Source organism: Eucalyptus grandis, chromosome 10, assembly GCF_016545825.1.
Source record: "Eucalyptus grandis isolate ANBG69807.140 chromosome 10, ASM1654582v1, whole genome shotgun sequence".
In the NCBI taxonomy this organism is placed as follows: Eukaryota; Viridiplantae; Streptophyta; class Magnoliopsida; order Myrtales; family Myrtaceae; genus Eucalyptus; species Eucalyptus grandis.
In genome coordinates, this window is record NC_052621.1 from 8,064,658 (window position 1) to 8,087,979 (window position 23,322).

At 42.4% G+C, this 23,322-nt stretch overlaps 1 protein-coding gene and 1 long non-coding RNA gene across 2 annotated transcripts in view; one reads left to right on the plus strand and one right to left on the minus strand.

Annotated features, from left to right (window-relative positions):
• The first annotated feature begins 230 nt into the window (after positions 1-230).
• The window catches only part of LOC104423486 (origin of replication complex subunit 1-like), a 47,892-nt gene continuing 24,800 nt past the window's right edge, over positions 231-23,322 (plus strand). The window contains 2 exon segments of the mRNA XM_018863535.2: positions 231-521; positions 579-970. Of these exon segments, the coding sequence (XP_018719080.2) occupies positions 231-521; positions 579-970 (683 nt within the window).
• On the minus strand, positions 7,893-10,260 carry LOC120289113. Its single transcript, XR_005547060.1, has 2 exons — positions 9,725-10,260; positions 7,893-8,165 (listed from the first exon to the last, which is right to left on the minus strand). It is a non-coding gene; the product is annotated as an uncharacterized LOC120289113 (long non-coding RNA).

Consider the following 23,322-nt stretch of genomic DNA (forward strand, 5'->3'; position numbering starts at 1 on the left):
CTCTAGCGTCATCTCTCTCTCTCTCTCTCCCTATTAGAGATGCTTCAAAACCCCAAATCGCCTTTGATCCTTGCAAATCCATGGCAGAAACCCCGAAGAGGATCTAGATGCCCCAAAAGCAAAAGCAGTCGCCCTCCAAGCTCCATCACTAGCCCCCCTCGGCGTCGTCGATATCTGTCGTGCCCCGCACCCCGCGGACTGCAACCCCTCTCCACCGATCCGCGCGGCTAATGCCCTTCTCGCCGGACAATGGAGTAGCGCCGTCGAGATCTATTGGCTTCGCCGACGAATCGGTCCCGAGTTCGGGTAAAAGGCCCAGACGCGCGAGGAGCGCCAGGCCGGCAACGCCCTCTAAGGAGGGAACCCGTGAAGAAGTGGACGAGGTGGTCGGGCTCGACAAGCTGGGCATGAAGTCGCGGCAAAGAGTCGAGAATGAAGGGAACGAGATCTCATTTGCTCCGGCATCGCCGAATCGATATGAGATTAAGAAGAGGAGAACGAGCAAAAGTGATCCCAAAATGGTTACCAGAGCTAGGACTTTGAGTGTCTTGGATGGCAAGAAGAAGAAGAAGAAGGAGAAGGGTGACGTGGCGCCGAAGAAGAGGGTGTATTATAAGAAAGTGGTGTATGATGGCAGCGAGTTCGAGGTGGGGGATGATGTCTATGTGAAGAGGAGAGAGGACGCGAGCTCCGAAGATGAAGATCCGAAGGTCGAGGAGTGTAGGATTTGTTTCAAAGCAGGGAGGTCTGTTATGATTGAGTGCGACAATTGCTTAGGCGGATTTCACTTGAAATGTTTGACCCCACCGCTGAAGGAGGTTCTTGAAGGGGATTGGAATTGTAGCTTCTGTGAGGTGCGGAAATTGGGCAAGGAAGTTGAGTTGCCAAAGCCGCCTGATATGAAGAAATTGACGAGAACTGCAAAGGAAAAGCTTATTTCTAGTGATTTATGGGCCGCTCACATTGAAAGGTATGGTAGTTCTGCTTATATGAATACTATGGTAGCTATTGTGTTCTCTAAGTAGTTATGAATGTTAGGGAAATCTTTTATGGGGTTTTGAAGATGACAAAATAAATCAAAGGTTACTAATGTATTTAATGGTTGAATAATAGACTATACAGATGATAGAATATGTAAAAGATATTGTCAAAGTCTATACTTGGAAAAACCAGAAGATAGACTCTATGCTGAAGCTGAACTTATTTAAACTGGACGTGCGGACCCTTCAAGTGCCTTAACTTTGCCCAAAGGGACACTTAAGTGCCATAACTTACGAAAGGTACACTTAAGTGCCAAAATCGGAGTAAAAGAGATCACTTGAGTGCCAATCCGGCCAAAATCCGGCCAAAATGCCAACGTGGCGTTTTTCCGGCGAAGCGTGGCCAAAACGGCGCCGTTTTGCACGTTGACGTGGCCAAAACGGCGTCGTTTCGACCGACATGGAACAAAATAAATAAATAAATAATTTAATTTAATTTAAAATTAAATTTAGTTAAAATATTTTAAAAAATAATATTTAAAAATTTAAAAACTTTAAAAAAATTAAAAAAAAAAAAAAAAGGAACAGGGGGAGGTGGTGAGGGATCAGCCCTCGGCCGCCGCCGGAAGAGCCGACGACGGCGGGGGAGGGTCGGCCGGGGTTGCCGGGCCTCGGCCGGGCCGGCGACCCGGCCGACCGGCGGCGAGGGCTCGCGAGCCCTCGCCGCTGGATCCGGGCGAGGGCTCGCGCCCTCGCCGGTCGACCGGCGGCGGGGGCTCGCGAGCCCTCGCCGCTCGACCGCGGCGAGGGCTCGCGAGCCCGCCGCGGATCTGGGCGAGGGCCGCGAGCCCTCGCCGCTAGATCCGGGCGAGGGCTGCGACCCTCGCCCGATCCGGGGCGAGAGCCCTCGCCCTCGCCGCTGGTCGGCCGGGGTCGCCGGCCCCGGCCGGGCCCGCGACCCGGCCGACCCTCCCCGCCGTCGCCGGCCCTTCCCGGCGGCGGGGGCGGCGGCGGCGGCGGGCCGAGGGCGATCCTCGGCCGCCTCCCCCATTCCCTTTTTTTTTTTTAAATTTTTTTAATTTTTAAAAATATTTTTAAAGGTTTTTAAAGTTTTTTAAAATATTTTAAATAAATTTAATTTTAAAATTATTATTTTTAAATATTTTAACTAAATTTAATTTTAAAATTAATTTATTTAATTTATTTAATTTTCTTTTTGCCACGTCGGCCCAAAATGACGCTGTTTTGGCCATGTCGGCGTGCAAAACGGCGTCGTTTTGGGCGTGCTTCACCGGAAATACGCCACGTTGGCGTTTTGGTCGGACTTTGGCCGGAGTGGCACTCAAGTGATCCGTTTTTTTTCGAATTTGGCACTTAAGTGTACCTTTCGTAAGTTATGGCACTTAAGTGTCCCTTTGGCCAAAGTTATGGCACTTGAAGCGTTCTTTTGCCATTTAAACTGTGTACAGACCTTAAAGCTAAATATGTTCAGAAGAAGAATATGTTCAGACTTACGTCTAAATTGTAAAGTCTATTTCAGATGGAAGACACTCAGACTCTACTTCAGACGGAAGATACTCAGACTTTACTTTCGATAGAACACTCTCAGACTTTACATCCAGAATGAGACATAAGTCCAAAATGTAATAAGGTCCAGAATGAGACACAAGTTCAGAACGAAGCAGATTCAAAATGAAGCATGTTCAGAACGAGTTAACTTGACAGAACGTAACACAAGCCTCAAACATATAACAGCTAATGATCTGATTTGGATTCTACATCAAGATAGATTTGATTGACTCAATCTAATTAATTGACAATTGGATATTGAAGACAAGAACATTCTATACAAATAAGCTCTGCTTATGAAAACCAAGATTCTGTTTGTATGGGCAATTAGAATCAATTTGAGATTTTACTTCTATCACTCAATGGCTACTAAATCTTCTAGATACAGATTTATCCAATGGGTAGATTAGAAGACGATTCTCTATATACTGTCTTACGGCTAATTTGGAAGTGGAGGAGTATTTAAGGAGATTAAGGACCGATGAGCAAGTAAGAGACGAAGCGTAAAATTTATAATTCCAAAGTCTGAGCGATCTTCAATCATACACCTATCTTTGATGAGCTTAAACATTTGTGATCGTGAGAGAAATACCAAAAGAGTGACTTAGTGAGATAGTGTGATCTATCACTGAGTGTTTGCACTCAAAGTTGTAATATCTTGTTGATTATATAGTGGAATCCAGTCAGAAGGCTGTTAGCGTGAGAGAGTGGACGTAGGCTTGATCTAAGTCGAACCACTATAAATTTCATGTGCAATATTCTCTTTCCTTAACTCTTCATATTTAAGTCTGTTGCATACTCATAGGTTATTTCAGAAGTCTATTCTATCGTACAACAAATTCTGAATATTTACTAGAAGTGTGGTTGCTCATTTAATTAGACTTAAATCCGTATTCAGACTTTGCTAGAAATTTATTTTATTCTGCATTTATTTGCTAAGGTTTCTTCTAAACACCTATTCACCCCCTCTAGGTGTTCGTACTAGCACTTTCTATTGGTATTAGAGCTGTGGTGCTTATTCAATCGAAGTGTTTTTACTTCTAAGCTAAAGATCTTCTATGGTTAGTATATTGGCTCCAGATTTGGTTGAAGAATAGAGCAACACCATATCACCATATTTCGATAAAAATAGTACAATTTTTGGAAAAACAAAATGAAGGCATTCCTAAGATCTAGAGATCCCTTGTAATGGGATGTTGTGGAAAAAGAAATCAATCCCACTGCTGCGTCTACATCAAATAGGAATGAAAAATACAAAGAAACCGAACCCCCTACTCTTATGTCTCGGACGGAAATGTCCAAAAGATAAGCTTTTGATGTAAAAGCCATTTATTCTTTATATTGCGCCTTGTTACCTGCTGAATATAACAGAATTTCTTCATGTGAAACAGCTAAAGAAGTCTGGGATAGACTTCATGTTACTTATGAAGGGACCGATCGTGTAAAAGAGACAAAAGTAAACTTTCTACTTGGCCAATATGAATCCTTCAAGATGAAGCCAAGAGAGTCGATTGGAGATATGTTCAGCCGTTTTATAGAAATTGTAAATAGTTTAGCATATCAAGGTTAGCCAATTTCTGTCCCAATAAAGGTCAACAAACTTTTGCTAAGTCTCTTAAAAGATTGGAACCATGTTAAGACCTCAATCCGAAAGACTCAGAGGATTATGCCACTCTCCGTTGATGAATTGATTGGCATTCTTCAATCCTACGAAGTGGAACAAATCAACGACGAAGATCCCGAAGGTAAGAAGTGTGACCCCCTGGATCTCATGTTTATTTCACTTGACTTGCTTGTATTTTAGGAATTATAAAATAAATTGTAGTCAAGCTAAACCATAAGAAACTGAACTACACTCGGTTCTTATTTACCATAAAACCAACTTTGTTTCTTTACATGTGGGGATATGAGATTAAGAGGGGGATTTCTGCAAAAAAACACTATGAACCACAAACACTAAACATCCCGCCTCCCGTTGAATATGTACATGTTGTCAGACAACCAAAAACAAAATTCTCCCACACGTCAAGCGCTCATCTGCCACCTCCTACTCCACGGGACTACCACCGTGGCCCGGTCTATCGTCGTATAGCGCCAAGGGCCCCTTTAGCCGACCATCTACCCGAGCGTAAAGGGCTACGAAGGCCATGTATGCCAGCCCAATAGGCACCCCCGTATCTACTGTCAAACAGGATGTACATTTGATGAAAACTACACCCGAGAAGTGGCGGTCCTGGATGTCCTCTTGCCGCCATACAAAATCGGCGGGGGAGCCATATAGGATGGTCATCGTGGTAGCAGGCGGTGTAGGCGGTGCAGAAGACATCTTTTATTCTGAAGAAATAACATAATAAACAAGTGTGAGTTCTTAAAATAAAAAATCAGCAAGTGGGTGGTTAGTCATAACTTAGATTTGGCCAATAACAAGACAAATAGGTAAACAAAATCATCAATTTACTGAATCCACAAAAATCTAGCTGCAACAATCACCTAGGGGGAGACGACACTCCGCCCTGAACCTCTCGCACCCAACCTGGCATCATGAGGTCCCCTGAGAAGCTATTTAGCCCTTCTCAGACCTCTGGAGAGAATACCACTACTCTTCATCACCCCTCTCCAAGCATTCCGACACCTGGGGTCTCACATTGGCTCTTAGCCAACTTCACACATTCACAATTCCCTTATTGCAGCATTAACAATCTCAGCATGTGAACAACCACAAATAGATCTAAATACACATCATTAAATACTTCAAGGTATATAGGCACTCTCATTAAAGGCGATACAACAACTGCTGCACATTCTTGGATCAAAGCAGTTTATGGACTGAAATGAGCAGTTTCAATCACAGACACAGAATGTATATCTAACCTTATCGAAATGTTACGAAATTTCAGTATGTTATAGAAGAGACATAGATTAACATTTTCCATAACGAAACCTAAATCTATATCTCAATGTATTAAGAGCAGTAATTTCGGTATTCTTTCTAAAATTCTGCAGTAACTTCCAGATTTAGTACCTACAGAAGAAAAATCGTTTCGCTAACCAAACCTTGTTCATTTGTTCTCAAATTTTAATATGTTATTCCTAAAGATGTTTCCTATAACTTTCATAAAGGTTTCAAAGTCCAATTCTATCTAGAAAATTATAGAAAATTCACGGAATTATCAAAGGTCTTGCTGTTCTCTACAATACAGCTTACTATTTCAAGAAAACTACTCCTACCTACACGTTTTTGCATCCATATTGTTATAACTAGAAGTTGAACTCAATCTAATGGATGTTCTTTTCCTTATCTTCATCATTAGAAATCAAGGCGACACAAACCAAAAGGCTTTTCACTTATATTTCTCTAGAATAGAAACATTTTGAACCGTTTTCTTCTTTTCTAGCTCAACCAAACCATTAATTTCTCTACCAATCTCTTTTACAGCATCTTGACGCTCTTCTACAACATCTAAAAATAGTTGTAGTGGGTCTTTACTTATAAAGAAGTATTCCACAACTCAGTACAAAGCAAATGTTCACAATACGCATGGCCTTCTACCAAGTAAAACAACGTATCACAGCCTCCTTGCAAAGTTTCTACACCTATGGTGGCCATTAATCCGACAGGCAACTTACAAAAAGCAGACCATTAGTGAAGCCGAACCAAAATAGAACCGAAGGAGAGGAAGACCCACTGGATAGCGTGCGACGGCACCTCATCCAGTAGCCAAAAGAATTCCTTAGTCTAGTTTAAAGGAATTGAACTTGAGTTGCTCACATTCCAGCTCCCAAACCGAGTTGTGGTTCCCAAATTTCTCACACCCAACCTTGAAATCTATCCCGATTTCCACATGCACAACTAGGCACAGGCATTTCATGGACCTAGAACACTAATCATAGCCGCACTTGCCTGGATCTTTCACCGGCGGAAGAGGGAGGAAGCGTCAGGCGAGTTGGGTCTTCGCGACTGGCGGCGGAAGCTTCGAATGGGACGGGGCAGTGATGACTCCGTTGCTGAACGGAGGTGCTGGGCTACGAGGGGTGGAGATTGGGTCGGTTTTGGTGGAACGAAGCGAGAACAGGGAGAAAAGAAGTGGGTATTTCGGTAGAGAGAGAAAAAAAAGAAAACATAGGTGTGGGTGGGTTCTTTCGGGGCCAAACGTGCAATTCCCCCAAAAGGACAGAGAGAAAAAGAAAAGAAAAAGAAAAGTAAAATAAAATACGTGTAGCCTCCCCCCCTTTTTCAACTACACCTGGATGCTACGTGGGGGAGGAAGAAAAATTTCCTCTCTCGATAATTCTCTTTCCCCCATGTACAAAGTGAATCATCGATGGAATTTAATTTAATTTAACAATTTTTTTAAGTAGTCTCAAATATGCTCAATCTAACTAACGAAATTTTGGGCGTCACAAACCTTCCCCTCTTAGAAAATTTCGTCCTCGAAATTTGACTTCAACTAAACAAATGAGGGTATCGTTGACGGATATCTTCACTTTTCCACGTCACTTCTTCAAGGTCATGATGTTGCCATAACACTTTAACTAGTGGGATCACTTTCTTCCTCAACACTCGCTCTCTTTGGCTCAAAATTTGCACGGGCTCTTCTGTATAATTCACGTTTTGATCTACCTCAATAGTCTCGTAGTCCAACACATGAGTAGGGTCGGGATGATATTTTCTTAATATGGAAACGTGAAACTATCATGTATGCCCGCTAACTTTGGGGGTAATGCTAATCTGTAGGCGACTTCCCCAACTCTATCAAGTATTTCAAAAGGTCCAATAAAACGTGGACTCAACTTGCCCTTTTTACCAAATCTTGACATGCCTTTAACCGGTGAGACTTTGAGAAAAACTTTATCTCCCACAATAAATTCCAAAGGCCTCCTGCGCTGGTCTGCATAACTTCTCTGTCGACTTTGGGCAGTCCTTAGTCCCTCCTTAATAGTTTTCATAGCGTCTACAGTAACTTGGATTAATTCGGGTCCAGTTAATCTTCGCTCGCCTACTTCATTCCAACATACTGGGATTCTACAAGCTCTCCCGTACAGTGCCTCAAAGGGGGCAGCTCCAATACTTTGTTGAAAACTATTATTGTATGCAAATTCCGCTAAATGTAATTGTTCATCCCAGTTTCCTTTAAAATCCAACATACAAGCTCTTAGCATGTCTTCCAATATTTGGATTACCCTTTCAGATTGTCTGTCACGCCCCGATCCTCGAGCACGCACACATCCTTCTACTTGGTTGATTTTAAAATGCGATATCCCAGGACAATGTATCGCCGACCCTTTCAATTATTATGCACATGCGGAAGCAGTTATAAATCCCCAAACAATAAAACAATGGGATAAAAAAACAGGGCCATATTTTTCATATTGAAACTTATAACCAAACTTTTATACATGACATAAACTAGAGTAATTCACAACTCTTCATAACTTTTTACTTTACTCTATTCACATCAAAATGGCGCTCTCAAAATAAGATGGAGTCTCAATCCATCTAGGTCGTACTCAAGATCTCTCTCGGTATTATCTTCTTCTTCCAAAAATCATTCTCCTCAGGTTTCACCTCCGAGTTCTCCTTCTCAGACTCCTCCTCTTCAGCTTCTCACCGGGGTCCTGAAATGTTTTACCCAAACTGGGATGAGACTACGTCTCAGCGAGTTCTACCCCACTAAGCCCGATTAGTAAACAATTATACTATAGACTGCCTAAACACGCACAGGGCAGATGACTTACCTTGGCCTCAGATCCCACCTGCAAGTCAGTACAATTCACAATAGGCACCCAAGTAATCATATCACAGAGTGAAGCATCGATCAAATCGACCTAGTCGATTATATGCCAACAAGACCACTCACGGTTATTTCCAATCAGTCAATCAATCCACAACATCAAATCAAAGCAATGATCAATCGACCTAGTCGATTTCATGACAGCCTGACCATTTCACAGTCATTCAAGCTATTGCTATTCAGTCTCAATTGATAAAACCAATCACCGAGTCACGTGCATTCTCCGAGGCGATATCCCTTATCACCGAGCCACGTGCATTCTCCGAGGTGATGGAACCGATCATCGAGCCATGTGCATTCTCCGAGGTAATGCATTAATTTACCGAGCCCACGTGCCCTTTAAAATGCCATTTTGAATCAGCGAGCCCACATGCATTCTCCAAGGCGATGCATCAAGTCACCGAGCCCACGTGTCTCTTAAAGATGCCAAATGTACTCATTGAGACCACGTGCATTCTCCGAGGTAATGCATCAAATTACCGAGCCCACGTGTCTCTTTCAAGATGCCACACTTAATCACCAAGCCACATGCATTCTCCAATGCGACATACTTCGTCACCGAGCCATGTGCATTCTCCGAGGTGATATATCTAATCATCAAGCCCCGTGCATTTTCCAAGGCGACGTACTAATCATCGAGCCATGTGCATTCTCCGAAGCGATATACCAAATCACCGAGCCACGTGCATTCTCCGAGATGATGTACTACTCACCGAGCCACGTGCCTTTCATGATGATTCATCCCATTTCTAAAGTAATTATCTACAACCTTAATTCGTACTCAATTTACCCAAATAATCAATTTAGGAACATATCCTAAATATCCACAATTAAATCAATTCAGCACAATTCAAAGCTCAAATAAATAAACGGACTGCGCCACGACAATCGGCACGAGATTTCGGTCGTCGGCTATCTCAAACTTAATTTCCGAAAAATAATAAATTAATTAATTAATTTCGAAAATTAATTAATAAACATTAAAAATTCCATTTAGCTCAAAATAAGGCCCAATTAAATAAACGGACTTCACCACGATCATCAGCATAGTATTCCGGTCACGGGCCATCTCAGTTGAATTTTCAGAAAATAAATAATTATTTAAATTAATTCCGAAAATTAATATTTAAATACTAAAATTTCACTTAGGCCCAAAAAGCCTAATTGAAGCCCATTAAGAGTCGGGAAAAATCCCGAGACACTTCCAATAAATAGTAGACCACGTCTACTTGCTAATTACACATTCAATTTGTCTAATTCGCATCACAATTAGCTAATAAACACTAATCCATACTAATCTAACCACCTAATTGCATTTAATTAAAACTAAACCAACCTTAAGCATAATTAGCCAACTAATCCGGGATTAGTGAGATTACTCACCGGAATCGCTCGCAAATCGGATCAATCCGACGGAGGCGACGCGAGGAACAACAAACTCCAAAGCGGGCCTCGGGTTCGGGATCCGGAAACGGCCCAAAAGCGGGCCTAAAGCCGCTGGAAACCCACCGACCAGTAGCCGATCTAGGTTGGCCGGAGCTGGTTCGGTGGCTGAGGCGACGAGGGGAGGCCGGCGGAGGGCGAGGGAAACGTCGGGGAGGTTCAGCGGTGCTGGGCGGTGGCTGGAGGCGGCTGGACGGGGCGGAACCGAGCTGAACAGGGGTCGAACAGGGCTGTCTCACGCAGGGAAGGGGCGCCTGGGCGGAGGAGAGGGCAGGCGGCGCACGGCGGCGAGCGGCGGACGCGGGGCGTGCGAGCGCGGGCGGCGGGACGTGCGGCGACGGCGAGCTGCAACGTCTGCTCTTCTTCTGTCTTCGTTCGTTGGAATGCGCGAAAGGGAGGAGAGAGCGTGCGAAGGAGAGAGAGAGAGAGAAGATAAGAGAGAAAAGATGGGTTTGAATGGTCAAAGGGAGAGGGGAAAAACAAGTGGGTGACAGCCCACTATTCGGTAGAAAGGGGGGCCAATTCGCACGAAGGGGAGAGGGAAAGGGGAGAGGAGAGAGAGAAAAGAGAGAAAAAGAAGAGAGAGGGAGAGAAAAGAAATAATATAAAATATAACACCACGTGGTCTTATTTTTCTTTTCTTTTCTTTTCTTTTCTTTTCTCTTTCCTTTTATATTTTCTTTCGGTCTTCAATTTTTCTTCTGATAATTTCTTTATTGAAATTTCGGACTCGTCAACAATTTGACGGATAATGAGACAGGATCCTAAAAATAAGAATTATGACGTGCTTAAAATTCGATTCCCGAAATTGAGTTCAATTTCATGATTAAAAATCGATCAGACGTGATTTTAGTCAAATCCAACTAATTAGGTAACTTTTATGGATTTTACTGCAAATACATCCCTTAACGGCTTCACCCAATAGATTAGTTAACTCGTGAGTGATTAGCTCAGAGAAAAAAGATCGTAAACACGTCGACGAAATGCCCATTTCACTTCATCGAAACGGGGTCAAATTTCAGGATGTCACATTGTCCATCAGTTTGAGGATGAAAAGCTGTACTAAACTGGAGCTTAGTCCCTAAAGCAACCTAAAAGCTCTGCCAAAGTTTCGATGTAAATCTTGGGTCCCAATTAGAAGTGATAGAGACGGAAACACCGTGTAGATGGACAATTTGCCTCACATATATTTGTGCATACTTATCCATCGAATAATCTGTTCGAACTGTCATAAAGTGAGCAGATTTGGTCGATGATCCACTACTACCCATATTGAATCATGCCCACTAGAGGTCCTTGGGAGTCTCTACACAAAGTCCATAGTAACATGCTCCCATTTCCACTCTTGAATATCTAGGGGTTTCAATAGCCCAGAAGGCTTTTGGTGCTCGGCTTTCATTTGTTGGCAATTTAGGCACTAAGAAACAAATCTAGCGATGTCATTTTTCATACCATTCCACTAGTAGTGTTGCCGCAAATTTCGATACATTTTCATACCTCTAGGGTGGATGCTATAAGCATTCTTATGTGCCTTTGACAATATCTCCCTCCTAAGTTCCTTATCCTTGAAGGAAATCTCTACGAGCTTCCCTTCAAAGAGGAGCAGCTGTTGACACCTAATTTATTTTTTAGAAATTAAAAATAGAGCATTTGGTTTTTGGAGGGAAATTTTGAATATTCTTTTGAATAATAAAACATTTGATTGTTAAACAAATCTCCTCATTTTGAATTTTAAAAAAAACTTAACAACCGTATGATTTTTGGAGCCATTTTCTTGTTGAGTGGTTGAGTAAATATGTGCAAGTATATTGGGAAATCTTCACCTGCAAAAATGAACGGGAGTTTTTTTCCCTCTATAAATAGAGAAGCCGAGGCTTCGGTTTATGGGGGGGAGAAATTCGAAAAAAATTCAGAGCAAAAATTCTGTCGTTTAGGGGGGAAGTTTCTCTTCATTGATGGTCCAAAAAAATAGCAAACTAAAGAGGAAGAGAAAAAAGTCAAAAAGTGAAAAGAGAGGAGAAGGAAGAGGGGTTTCGGTTCTTTGGGAATAGAAAGTCAGAAGGAGCAGGTTTCTTTTTCCTTTCTGCTGATTTGCTGCAGAGGGAAAAATAGAGCAGAGGGAGAAGACGTGAGAAGGGACGTGCGGCCAGAAAGAGGAAAAAACAAAAGAAAAGGCAAAAAAGGAGAACAGCGCACTGTTCATCTTCTTCGGCAGCACCTTTCTCACCGGCCATCGCCGCTCGTCCGCGAGCCCCCGTGCCCAAGGCCGCCGCTTGTTCTGTCCGTACACCGGAGCTCCGCCTGAGCATCCCTGCCATCGCCGCTCGTCACCCCTGATGACCGCGCCTCTGCAACCCGCGGCCCAGCCAATTCTGAGCCGGCCCGCGGCGCCTCCGCCACTGCTCCAGTGTCACTCAACACCGGCGGACCTCCATCGCAGCAGCCCGCTCCCCGCGACGCTGCACCAGCCTGAGAACCTGCGCCGGCCACCACGCCAGCAACCCGCGAGTCACCAGTCCTCGCGCTTCGGTCAGCCTCGCGACACCAGTCTGCCACCATCGCGCGCTGCCCTGACCCGACGCCTGCTTAAGTCGCACCCCTGCCTTGTCCGCGTGCTCGTGCTCCTCTAAGCCACTAGAGACACTGGCAGTTCTTTGTCCCTTTCGCTGCTGCAACTATCGCCGCCGTCATTGCGCCTCAGCCCGAGCCACCATTGCTGCGACCCGCGACCCTGCTGTTCGCCGGTCATCGACGCTCCCTGCTGCCCCTCCACGCCAGCGAGTCCTAAGCCGAGTTGCTACTGCCCTACTGGACGTCGAACCGACGCCTCCGACGCACCAGCCCGCGAGCCCTCCTCGCTGACCTAGCCGCCGGACGTCTCGCTGCTCCACCCCCGACGCCCGCGCCAGTAGTTTGCGCGTCAGCTGCATTTTGTCGGAACCCCGCACCGCCTGTGCCCGCCCCTGCAACGCCCCGAGTTCCGCCACCTGTTGCCTCTCCTGTTTTGCTGCAGGTCTGGTTACTGCCGAACCTCGCCGGACCTCCGACGACCACCCCTGTTCCACCAGGACCCATCACCCTTGGCGAACCACCATCGTAGCTCAGCCATTACTGCTTCCTTGCCATTTCTTCAAGTCAAGCGTGAGTTAGACTAGGTGAATTTTTATATTTGATATCATGTTTTGTTTTTATTCTAACTTGATTTATTTTTATCATTAGGAAATTTGTCATATTAAGTTATGAAAATAAAAAATATTGACCCGCGAAACGTCGGGTTAGATTTTTTATTATTTCGACTTTTTATAGCAAAATTCATGAATTACTTTGCATCATTGATTCATATTAAAATAATATGCCATTGATTTACATGAATGGATTTTTATTTTGGCGTGTTATTTTTATTTGCTCATCACATATCATGCATCATATTAGGTATTTAGGTCTATACACATTTCATATTAAAGCAACACACCTAAATATTTTTAGATTAAGTCAATTTTCATTTAGTAAAACAAAAAGAGGAACAAAAAATGTTATGCATGCCATATGAGTTATAGTTTAATCATTTTTTTTAATAAAAAAGAAAATGCTAAAAGATTATCATTGCACCATTAAGTTACTTTCTTTTCAATAAAAAGCATTATGTAAAAAAAAAAAAAAAAAAAAAAAAAAAAAAAAAAATAAAGATCATTTCATTGGTTAGTTAATAGGTTAATTAATAATTAATCTCATTTCATATCATCATTATTTAGCATAGGTTGCATATATGCATTAAAAATGAATCATCATAAAAAAATCATAAAAGAGCATGCATGTAGAAATATCATATCATTCATCCCATATCACGTAGCACATGCATATTTAGGATTATATAAATTAGATTGCATACATCTAGTGATAAGTTTAAGTCATACCATATGAATTGCATATCATATGTCATTAAAATAAATCCATGCATATTAAATTTAGATTAATATTGCATATAATTAACATTTTTTAAAATAAAAAAGAAAAAGAAAAATTAGGTGTCTTGTCATTTAGAAATCATGTTTAGGGCATGTATTTTTATTAGCATTTTCATTGAATGTTATTTTATTGATTGTGCACCCGCATAACCACCATTTGCATATTAGTAGCTCATGTTTAAATTAATCAACATCGCCTGCAAAATATTTTTAAAATTAAAATAAAATGTACCGAAAGGGCGTTAGACTAATTTAGCGTAACCATGTCCCCAAACCTATTAAATCTCTGGTTCGTAAAAATAAAGTATTCTCTCATACTTTATTTGGGTTTCTAATCAACCCTAATTGATTAGTGGCGGCTCCAAATTGAATAGAATTGCATGTTTAAATAGATTAACTTCTATCAAGTCACGATTGGTAGGACTTGGGAGAGTCCGCGCCAAGTCTTCAGACTTAGTAATCCATTAACCTAAACTTTAGGATTGCCCTGAAAATTTAGGTCGCAACACTTTTCATAAGGTTTCAATTGTGCCATGACCTTTCTATGTTGCATCAAGACACAATTGAGTCCTTGGTGGGAAGTATCACTATACACTATGAATCCACCAGACCCCGAAGGTAGGGTTAAAATTGGTGCTGAGGTCAATCTTCTTTTAAGTTCCTGAAAACTTTGTTCACACTTATCATTCCATTCAAATTTCACGCTCTTCTTAGTCAAGTGGGTCAAGGGACTTGCGAGTCGTGCGAATCCTTCTATGAATCTTCGATAATACCCTGCAAGCCCTAAGAAACTCCGAATCTCCGTCGGTGTAGTGGGTCTTGGCCATTCAATTACGGTCTCAATCTTCACTGGGTCCACTGTTAATCCTTTTTCTGACACCACATGACCCAAAAATGCTACTTGGTCTAACCAGAACTCGCATTTACTAAATTTGGTATTGTTGACACCTAAATTTTGAGCCTGCAATTTTTCATTTCTTCAAACCCAGTTGGTGATCATCCCCCACATTGGGGCAAAGCAAAAGGCAGATGAAGACTCCTGAAAAGTTCGAGTGTCATCAAAGTGCAATTGCTTGATGCACGCATTGTGCGCAAGAATTGAATTCAAAATAGAACTAAGGGGCATGAAAAAGCAGTGTGCCTGGTAAAAGCAAGGCCAATGCTTATGAAAAAAAAAAAGTGAAAAAAATGAATAAGAACTAGGGGCATGAAAAAGCGGTGTGCCTAGTAAAAGCAAGGCCAATGCCCATAGATGAAAAAGAGAGTCAAGATAAGGTGACTGTCAATTACAAGAATTGAATCCTGATGGAGCAATACTCAAAGAACTCAAAAGTTGAGTTTTTACAATCAATTGGGCATTTCATGAAGGCAATCCCCGATGATGAAAAAGAAAACTGGTGACAATGCCTAGAGGATCATCAACTTTGACTCTTATACACATATTTGAGCCTAATGATATTTCGTTTCTCAACCCATGAACCCAGCCTATATTACGTCCCTTACAAAGTCTCTTCTGATTAGGGCACTTGTATTAACATAGGGGTTCACATGTTTTAAGCATTGCTTGAAGAAGTGCGAGCAAGATTATTTCTTTCTCATTTTGCAGGGTTCTTGACTTGTAAACCCGGAGATGATTAAAGAGTTGTTCTTTCAATAGCCTTGACTCAAAGAGTCCCTTTGTTAAGCCGTTGACCGAGCCCACATTACGTTCCCTATTAAAGACCTCTCAGATTGGTAAGGTCGTACCGCTTGCGAGAATACTTGGACCTTTGTTGGTATGATGATAGTGAGATGGAGTGATTCTCATAAAATAGCCTCTAAATGAGAGTGAGTGAAAGTCCTTTCTAACTGAAGGTCCCTCATTTGGTATTCTTAGGAAATCCATGTCATGAGTGAAGATTGTCTTGAATGATAATTCTCTCCAATGGGAATTTAGGTGATGCAAAGGTTATTATGCATGAACCCTGATTGAGTTGATGAAAACCTCATTAAATTTTGAAATGTGCGTTCTAGAGTAACTCAGATTGTCTATCTCTTTGATGAATGCATATTAGTTTTTGCTCTAAATCATGTCTGACGGGTAATTCAAGTTCCTTTCAGAATGTTTCATGATTTTAGGAGATGAGAAACCTCCACCATGAGGTGAAAGACCTCCACAGGATATCTAAATTCCAAAAGACATATCCCTAAGAATCAGAGATATCATCAGGTAAGTATATCTCTACCATACTCTAAAAATACTTGTCATTGTGCAGGTATTCTCTCTTAAGTGCATCGACACTTGACTTGGTCAAGCTGTCCAGTTATATTGACCTGGCCTGCTTTCGTAGCCTAGAGTCATTTTCATCAACTTGGCGTGCTTCCGTAGCCCGATGTCTCTTTCTTGACCTGGCGTGCTTTCGTAGCCCAGAGTCCTTTACACTGACACTCAATGGAGTTGTCCCCCAAAGATTTTTCCTCCAGATTCAATCTGATTAAGGCGACCGAAGAATGGTTCGGGTCCTGGTCGGATGATTTCTGTCGCAAGGCTAGGCGACCGAAGAATGGTTCGGGTCCTAGCCAAGCAAAATCTCAGTTTAGGCGACCATAGAATGGTACGGGTCCTAGACAACATTTATTGCTCTAACAGGCGACCGTAGAATGGTACGGGTCCTGGAAAAGCAATTTCCTCATTCAGGCAACCGTAGAATGGTACGGGTCCTGGAAAAATAATTTTCTTTGTCAAGGCGACCGTAGAATGATACGGGTCCTTGACAACACTTATTCCTTATTCAGGCGACCGTAGAATGGTACGGGTCATGGAAAATGAATACCCATTTAGGCGACCGTAGAATGGTACGGGTCCTAGACAAAAAATTTCTGCCGTACTGGGCGACCGTAGAATGGTACGGGTCCTGGGAAAGCAGTTCCTTACAAAACTTTTCTGCCGTATTGGGCGACCGTAGAATGGTACGGGTCCTAAGAAAGCAGCTCCTTTCTGCCATACTGAGTGACCATAGAATGGTAAGAGTCCTGGGAAAGCAGTATCTTCACAAAGTCATGTTACTATTTTAGGCGATCGTAAAATGGTACGGGTCCTGGACAAGTAACACCCACTACCTCGAATTACTCTATCCTCCTCGAAGGTAAGTTATTCTAGGTAGGTTCATCTATCATTTGCATTAGTATTTCCATACATCATATAAATTGCATTAAAAAATGGAATTCATGTTTCAACAAAAAAATCATTCATTGCATGAGCATGACCAAAATTTAGGTCTCAGTTTGTCTTTGAAGGCAACCTCTACGAGCTCACCTTCAAAGAGGGGCAGCTGTTGACACCTAAATTTTGGCGACCCGTTTAGCCATTTATCGCATAAAAATCAGGGATTAATTTTAACCCCTAAAAAAATATAATTGCATAACATATGGTCATTAGGAGCATATTTCATTTAATTGCATATTTGTTGGGCCGGCGGTGAATGGATGGCTTTAAACTTTGGATAAGTGAATAATTCCTCCGTGGTGATTGATATTACATTTACATGGGTGTCCTAAATTGTTAAAGTTGATTAAGAAATTTCCAGCATATTGGCACCGACATATTTGTGCATTTAAGGGAACGAATGCAAAGGAAGGACAGCGTGTAAGCGGCCACCGATTCGCACATGGAGAAGCCCATCCACGTGAAGGAAAATTATGCGCTTAGCCATAATTCGGTCAACGTGGGGAGCAAGAAATCGACCAGCATTATTTTAAGAGGAAAGAATTTATCTGGTCCGATTCGTACAATATGCACAAAGGAAATTCGAAAGATCAGCATGAGAAGGGAATGTTGGGCACGTTCTACACTGCGGGCACACGGATTTGCAAAAAGATATATCCCTGCAGAGAAGGCATTCGGTCAATGAGGAAAAGAAAAGGAAATAGAATATATTTCAAAGCATGCACAGAAGGAAACAAAAAATATGCTTTCTTTCCATGATAGTTCAAACCCTCTGCCTATAAAGGACCTTCGCAGACGAAGAATAGAAGGGGACTAGATATGTGCGAACACCCGGCCACACAGAGGAGAGCGATATACGTGAGGGGTAGCATGGGAGAAAGATGGCGAGAGCCCGAAAGATGGCAGGAGCCCTTCATAACTGAAGACGGTGATGCAGTGGTGACATTGGTGGCCGCTCTCGTGAGTGTGGTTTGCCGATCTAGTCAGACACCCACTCACTGTCAAGTTCAACTAATTGAAGCTTTTCCCGGCCACAATACGAAGGAAAAGCCAAAAGGAGGCTATGGATTCAAGTCAAGAGAAAGAAAGGCAATCGAGCCTTTCTTCGTGCCGGACCCGCGATCAAGTCCAGGAAATCCTCATCGGCATTCCGAGAGCTCATCACCATCGCCGCAACTTGGCGAGCTTCCCCGGTTCCTGGCCCCACTCTAGATCCGCCAGTTCAATCATCACGGAGCGGTTCATCTAACGACGACCAGTCCCTGACGCCTTATGGGTCGCTGAGCCTTGCGTCTATAACACTTTTGCCCAACCTGGCGCCCAAAGAGTGAAACTTTCTCAGTTCCCTTGCAATATCAATTTTGCTCTTGACGATTACAAGTTATCTCGCAAGTTTGATGTTTTCTTTTACGGCCAGCCCAACGAGCTTTCACGATAGTCGGTCATGTTTATACAATGTTTTACCATCTGCGTGCAGATTTTTGGTGAAAATACAGCAACTTCTCGGTAGCTCGCTTAGTCATCGTGAGGTCCAAAGAATGCAAACAACTTACTGCACCGTTGCTCTCGGTTCCTTGTGGTGGTCCAGTCCTCGCTCGACGACTAGTGACGGCAGCTTGCTGTGCCTCAACGTGTTCCACCAGTCGACTCGCAATTTAGATTTGGCAAGTTTTGTTTCTTTGTTTCCCTTGCAGGTTACGTAACTCTCACAATTGTAGTCCGCACATCCCCGGCTATCTACAAAACTGCAATTGAGATATCGTCGGCAACGCACGTTTTGGACGGCCAAGGGAGGATATGATGAGGTCTTCAAGAGATTGAGTGGAGCTTGAGACTTGGTCAAACAAAAGACACCAAATTGCGAGTGAAAGAATAGTGGGCGCACGATGTGAACTTGCAAAAGGTGAAGCTTGATAGCAAAGTGAAAAGAAGCTGAAGTTCTCAAACAGAATTCCAAATACTCAGTCTTGTGGAACACGCCCGACGATTACCGAGCAACCGTGCATGCTACTGATCGCCGGCCTTCCTCACGGTGATTTCCGTGACCCATCATCCATCCGAATTTAGAGGTCACCCGCGGGTGACATCGTGAATTAGGTAAGACTCTCGATCAATTTGATTTTCATATATCTCGTTGCCTAATTCGTAATATCGCAATCTTTCTTTGAATGTTTGATCGATATTGCCATATCCGAAATATCTCTTGATCCCACATGAATTAGGAAATTTTCCTAATTTCGCAACGTGCGTATGATTGACAGTCCGATTTCACGCTCGAAATACGACTCGCAATCGCACGGAAAAATCGCCAATCCGATCTCACGCTCGAGATACGATTCGCGATTTTATTTGAAAATTGGTCAATCCGATCTCATGCGCGAGATACGATTCGTCAATTTATTTCCAAAATGGACATGGATGATATCTTGCCTGATTTGTTGCCGTGCTGCTCTTGATGTCTTATTTCGATATCTCCGGTAAAAGAAAGGAAAAATCCGAAAAAAATCTGAGTTAGATTAGATTTGTTTTAGAATATTCATCGTTTTAGGGTTATCCTGCATGTTTAGAATATGAAATTTGTATGCGCACGTCATATAGAATTAGGTTCATGAAATGCACGTCATTTAGTGATTTTTGTTAGGATCATTTAATTAGAAATTGCCCGTCATTAAGATTAGGTCATTTTAGTTAATTTAGATTGCATATTTAATTATTGCATTTTTTACTCATGTCATATAATTTAAGTTATACTGCCATGTCATATGATTTCATGTTAGATTAATAGCATGCATTGCATATTGCATGATTTTCACTAAATAAGTGAAAAATAAAAACAAAAAAAACAAAAATTGCGTGTTAACTAGAAATCATATCTAGGACTGTTGATGTGAATTCTGAACTAACAACGCAGATGCTTTCGTTGCTATGAGGTAAGTGCTGCAATTTATTTATTGCTTTACTTGAGTGTTAAATTGGTGGTTTGCGCACCCGCATGATAACCTCACATGTTAGGGAGATAAATTTAAATTAATTCAAGCTGCCTGCAAAAACATTTTTGAAAATAAAAGAAAGGTACCGAAAGGGCGTTAGAGAATTCTAGCGTAATCAAGTCCCCGTACCCATAGTCTCTGGTTCGTAGGAGTAAAATAATTCTTCCGTTATTTTACTTGGGTTTCTAATCGACCCACCAAAAATAGATTAGTGGCGACTCCTAATTGAAAATCATTGCATGTTAAGAACTTGAACCGAAAGTCGCGAATTGGTATGGGCTTGGGAGAGCCCGCGTTAAGTCTAGACTTAGCAATCCATTAGCCAAACCCTAGGTGGTTCACCCCCGAAAAAAATTGGTCGCGACAGGTATACAATTTGTGTTCTCTAAGGGTTAGTAGCACGATTCATAGGTGTTCCTTGTGCTCTTCTGACCCTTTTGAATATACCAAAATGTCATATATAAAAACAATCACAAATTGATCCAGATAAGATATAAATATCCTATTCATCAGATCCATGAAAGCAGCAGGTGCATTGGTCAGACCAAATGGCATAACTAGAAATTCATAGTGTCCATACCGAGTCCTAACAGCTGTTTTGGGAACGTCTTCCTCCCTAACTCTTAATTGATAGTACCTAGGCCTCAAGTCAATTTTTGAAAAGACCGAACTACCCGCTAATTGATCAAATAGATCATTAATCCTTGGTAGGGGTATTTATTCTTAACCGTAACTTGATTTAATTTCCTATAATCAATGCAAAGACGCATTGATCCATCATTCTTTTTCACAAACAGGATCGATACCCCCCACGGAGATACACTCGGTCTTATAAATCCTTTATCCAATAATTCTTGCAGCTGGATTTTTAGCTCATTCAATTCTGCCAAAGACATCCGATATGGAGCTTTTGATACAGGTTCTATCCCCGGAAGTATTTCAATAGCAAACTCATCCTCTTGGTCTGGGGGTAATCCAGGGAGTTCTTCTGGAAATACATCGAGAAATTCACGTATTATACTAATTTCCTCCAATTTCGCCTCTTTCTTTTTCTGATCCTTTACCATAGCTAAATATCCTTGACATCCCCCACCTAAGAGTTTATGTGCTTCCACTGCCGAAATAAGGGTCATAGAGAGAGTCATTTTGTTTCCAAGGAACTCATAACTAGGTCCATCAGAGGGGTTAAACTAAATACTTTTTCTATAATAATCTACATTGGCTCGCTGCTTACTGAGCCAGTCCATGCCTATAATGGTGTCATAGTCATATATACTTATTTCTACCAAATCAATAGAATGTGTCCTTCCCCCTATTGAGATTTCGCAACTTTCACAAACTAATGTAGACAATACTTCATCCCTTAATGGTGTAGAAACACTAAGAGGCGTTACGAGAGGTGTCACTTCTAGATTATGTAATCGCCTATATCTTTCAGCAATAAACGGATGGGTCGCGCCCGGATCAAATAACGTATAAGCCTTTTGATCATTCAAGGAAATCGTACCTGTAATAACAGTCTTGGAAGCTTCCGCTTCCTCCTGAGTCATTGCATACACTTTTCCTTTTGCTGCCGGTCTTTGCGTCTTCCCTGGTGGAAGTGCTCCCCTTGGGCGTGGCAACGCATGAAGCAACTGATTATTGTTGGCTTACTGTCTCCCTTGGGGACCTTCTCTTTTGAAATGACCCTCTTATCCACACTTAAAACATCTCAAGGGATCAAGGCAATGCCCTGGTCCATGTTGCCGATTACATCGTTGACATAAGTCGTTCTGAAACATAGCCCGATCCATGTATTGTCCCTTACTTGTCCCTCTAGAACTTCCATAAACGGGTCTCTTCTTGGAACTCCAAGGTGTATCCCGAGATGGAAAATGTCACTTGCCGCTACGCACATCCTTTGTGACTCCTTGCAGCCCTGATCTGACCTTTTCCCTATCCTCCATCTGCTCTCTAATGAGTTCTTGCTCGACCCATTAGGCTCGAGCATACACTTCATTATAGTCTCTTATACCTAAATGCACTAACCGTTTCCTAATATTAGTCCTTAGGCCTTTCAAAAATCTCTTCGCTTTATCCTCGGGATCTTCAATCAATTTAGGAGCATACCTAGAAAGTTCTGAAAATTTTGCCTCATATTGATCCACAGTTAGTCCCTCTTGACTCAGTTGGACAAATTCAATAATCTTTCGATCCTTCGTACACTCGGAAAAATGTTTCTTGTAGAAAGCTTTCATGAACTCATCCCATACCATTTCCGTACCTGCTAGAAAAATGGTATCCTTCGATGCTCTCCACGAATACATGGCATTCCCTTCCAACTGATATTCAGCAAGTGTTATCTTGTCTTGGTCATTGCAACCAAGCAATTTAAAAATTCTTTCCATACTATCAATCCACTGCTCCGCTTCCTCGGGCGCCCTATTCCTGAGAATTTTGGTAGCTTTAATTTCAGGAACTGCTCTACTAGTCCCTGGTGCGATGCTCCGTCGGAGGTGGCTATTGGGGTGGCGGTAGAGGTGGTTGTTGCGGTGGAATTTGGGCCTGTCTCTCCACCAAATTTCCCAAGGAAACCAAGGCTTGCAACACATCCTCCATCCTCGGCCCTGCCCCTGACGCAGCCACTTCTCTCCTCGGCGGAGACGAGCTCCTCGATCGCACCATCTTTCTCTTAAACTTTCTGCACATTACCCACATCAGGAGTTAGAGATTTATGCTATTAGTTAAAAGTAACGTAATATTCCCACGTTACTCAAACCACACAATCATAAAACTAACTGCCCAAAGCAATAATTGTCCCAATTTACACGGACAATTATGTTACTTAGGTATACTACCGTCCATCTAAAATCCTACACCTTATCACTCCAACAAAAGCCATGCTCTAATACCACTCAATGTGACCCCTTGGATCTCATATTTATTTCACTTGACTTGCTTGTATTTTAGGAATTATAAAATAAATTGCAGTCAAGCTAAACCATAAGAAACTGAACTACGCTCGGTTCTTATTTATCATAAAACCAACTTTGTTTCTTTACACGTGGGGAGATGAGATTAAGAGGGGGATTTCTACACAAAAAAACACTATGAACCACAAACACTAAACATCCCGCCTCCCGTTGAGTATGTACATGCTGTCAGACAACCAAAAACAAAATTCTCCCACACGTCAAGCGCTCCTCTGCCACCTCCTACTTCGTGGGACTACCACCGTGGCTTGGTCCGTCATCGTACAGCGCTAAGGGCCCCTCCAGCCGACCATCTACTCGAGCGTAAAAGGCTACGAAGGCCATGTATGCCGGCCCAGTAAGCGCCCCCGTAGCTACTGTCAAATAGGATGTGCATTTGACAAAGACTACACTTGGGAAGTGGCGG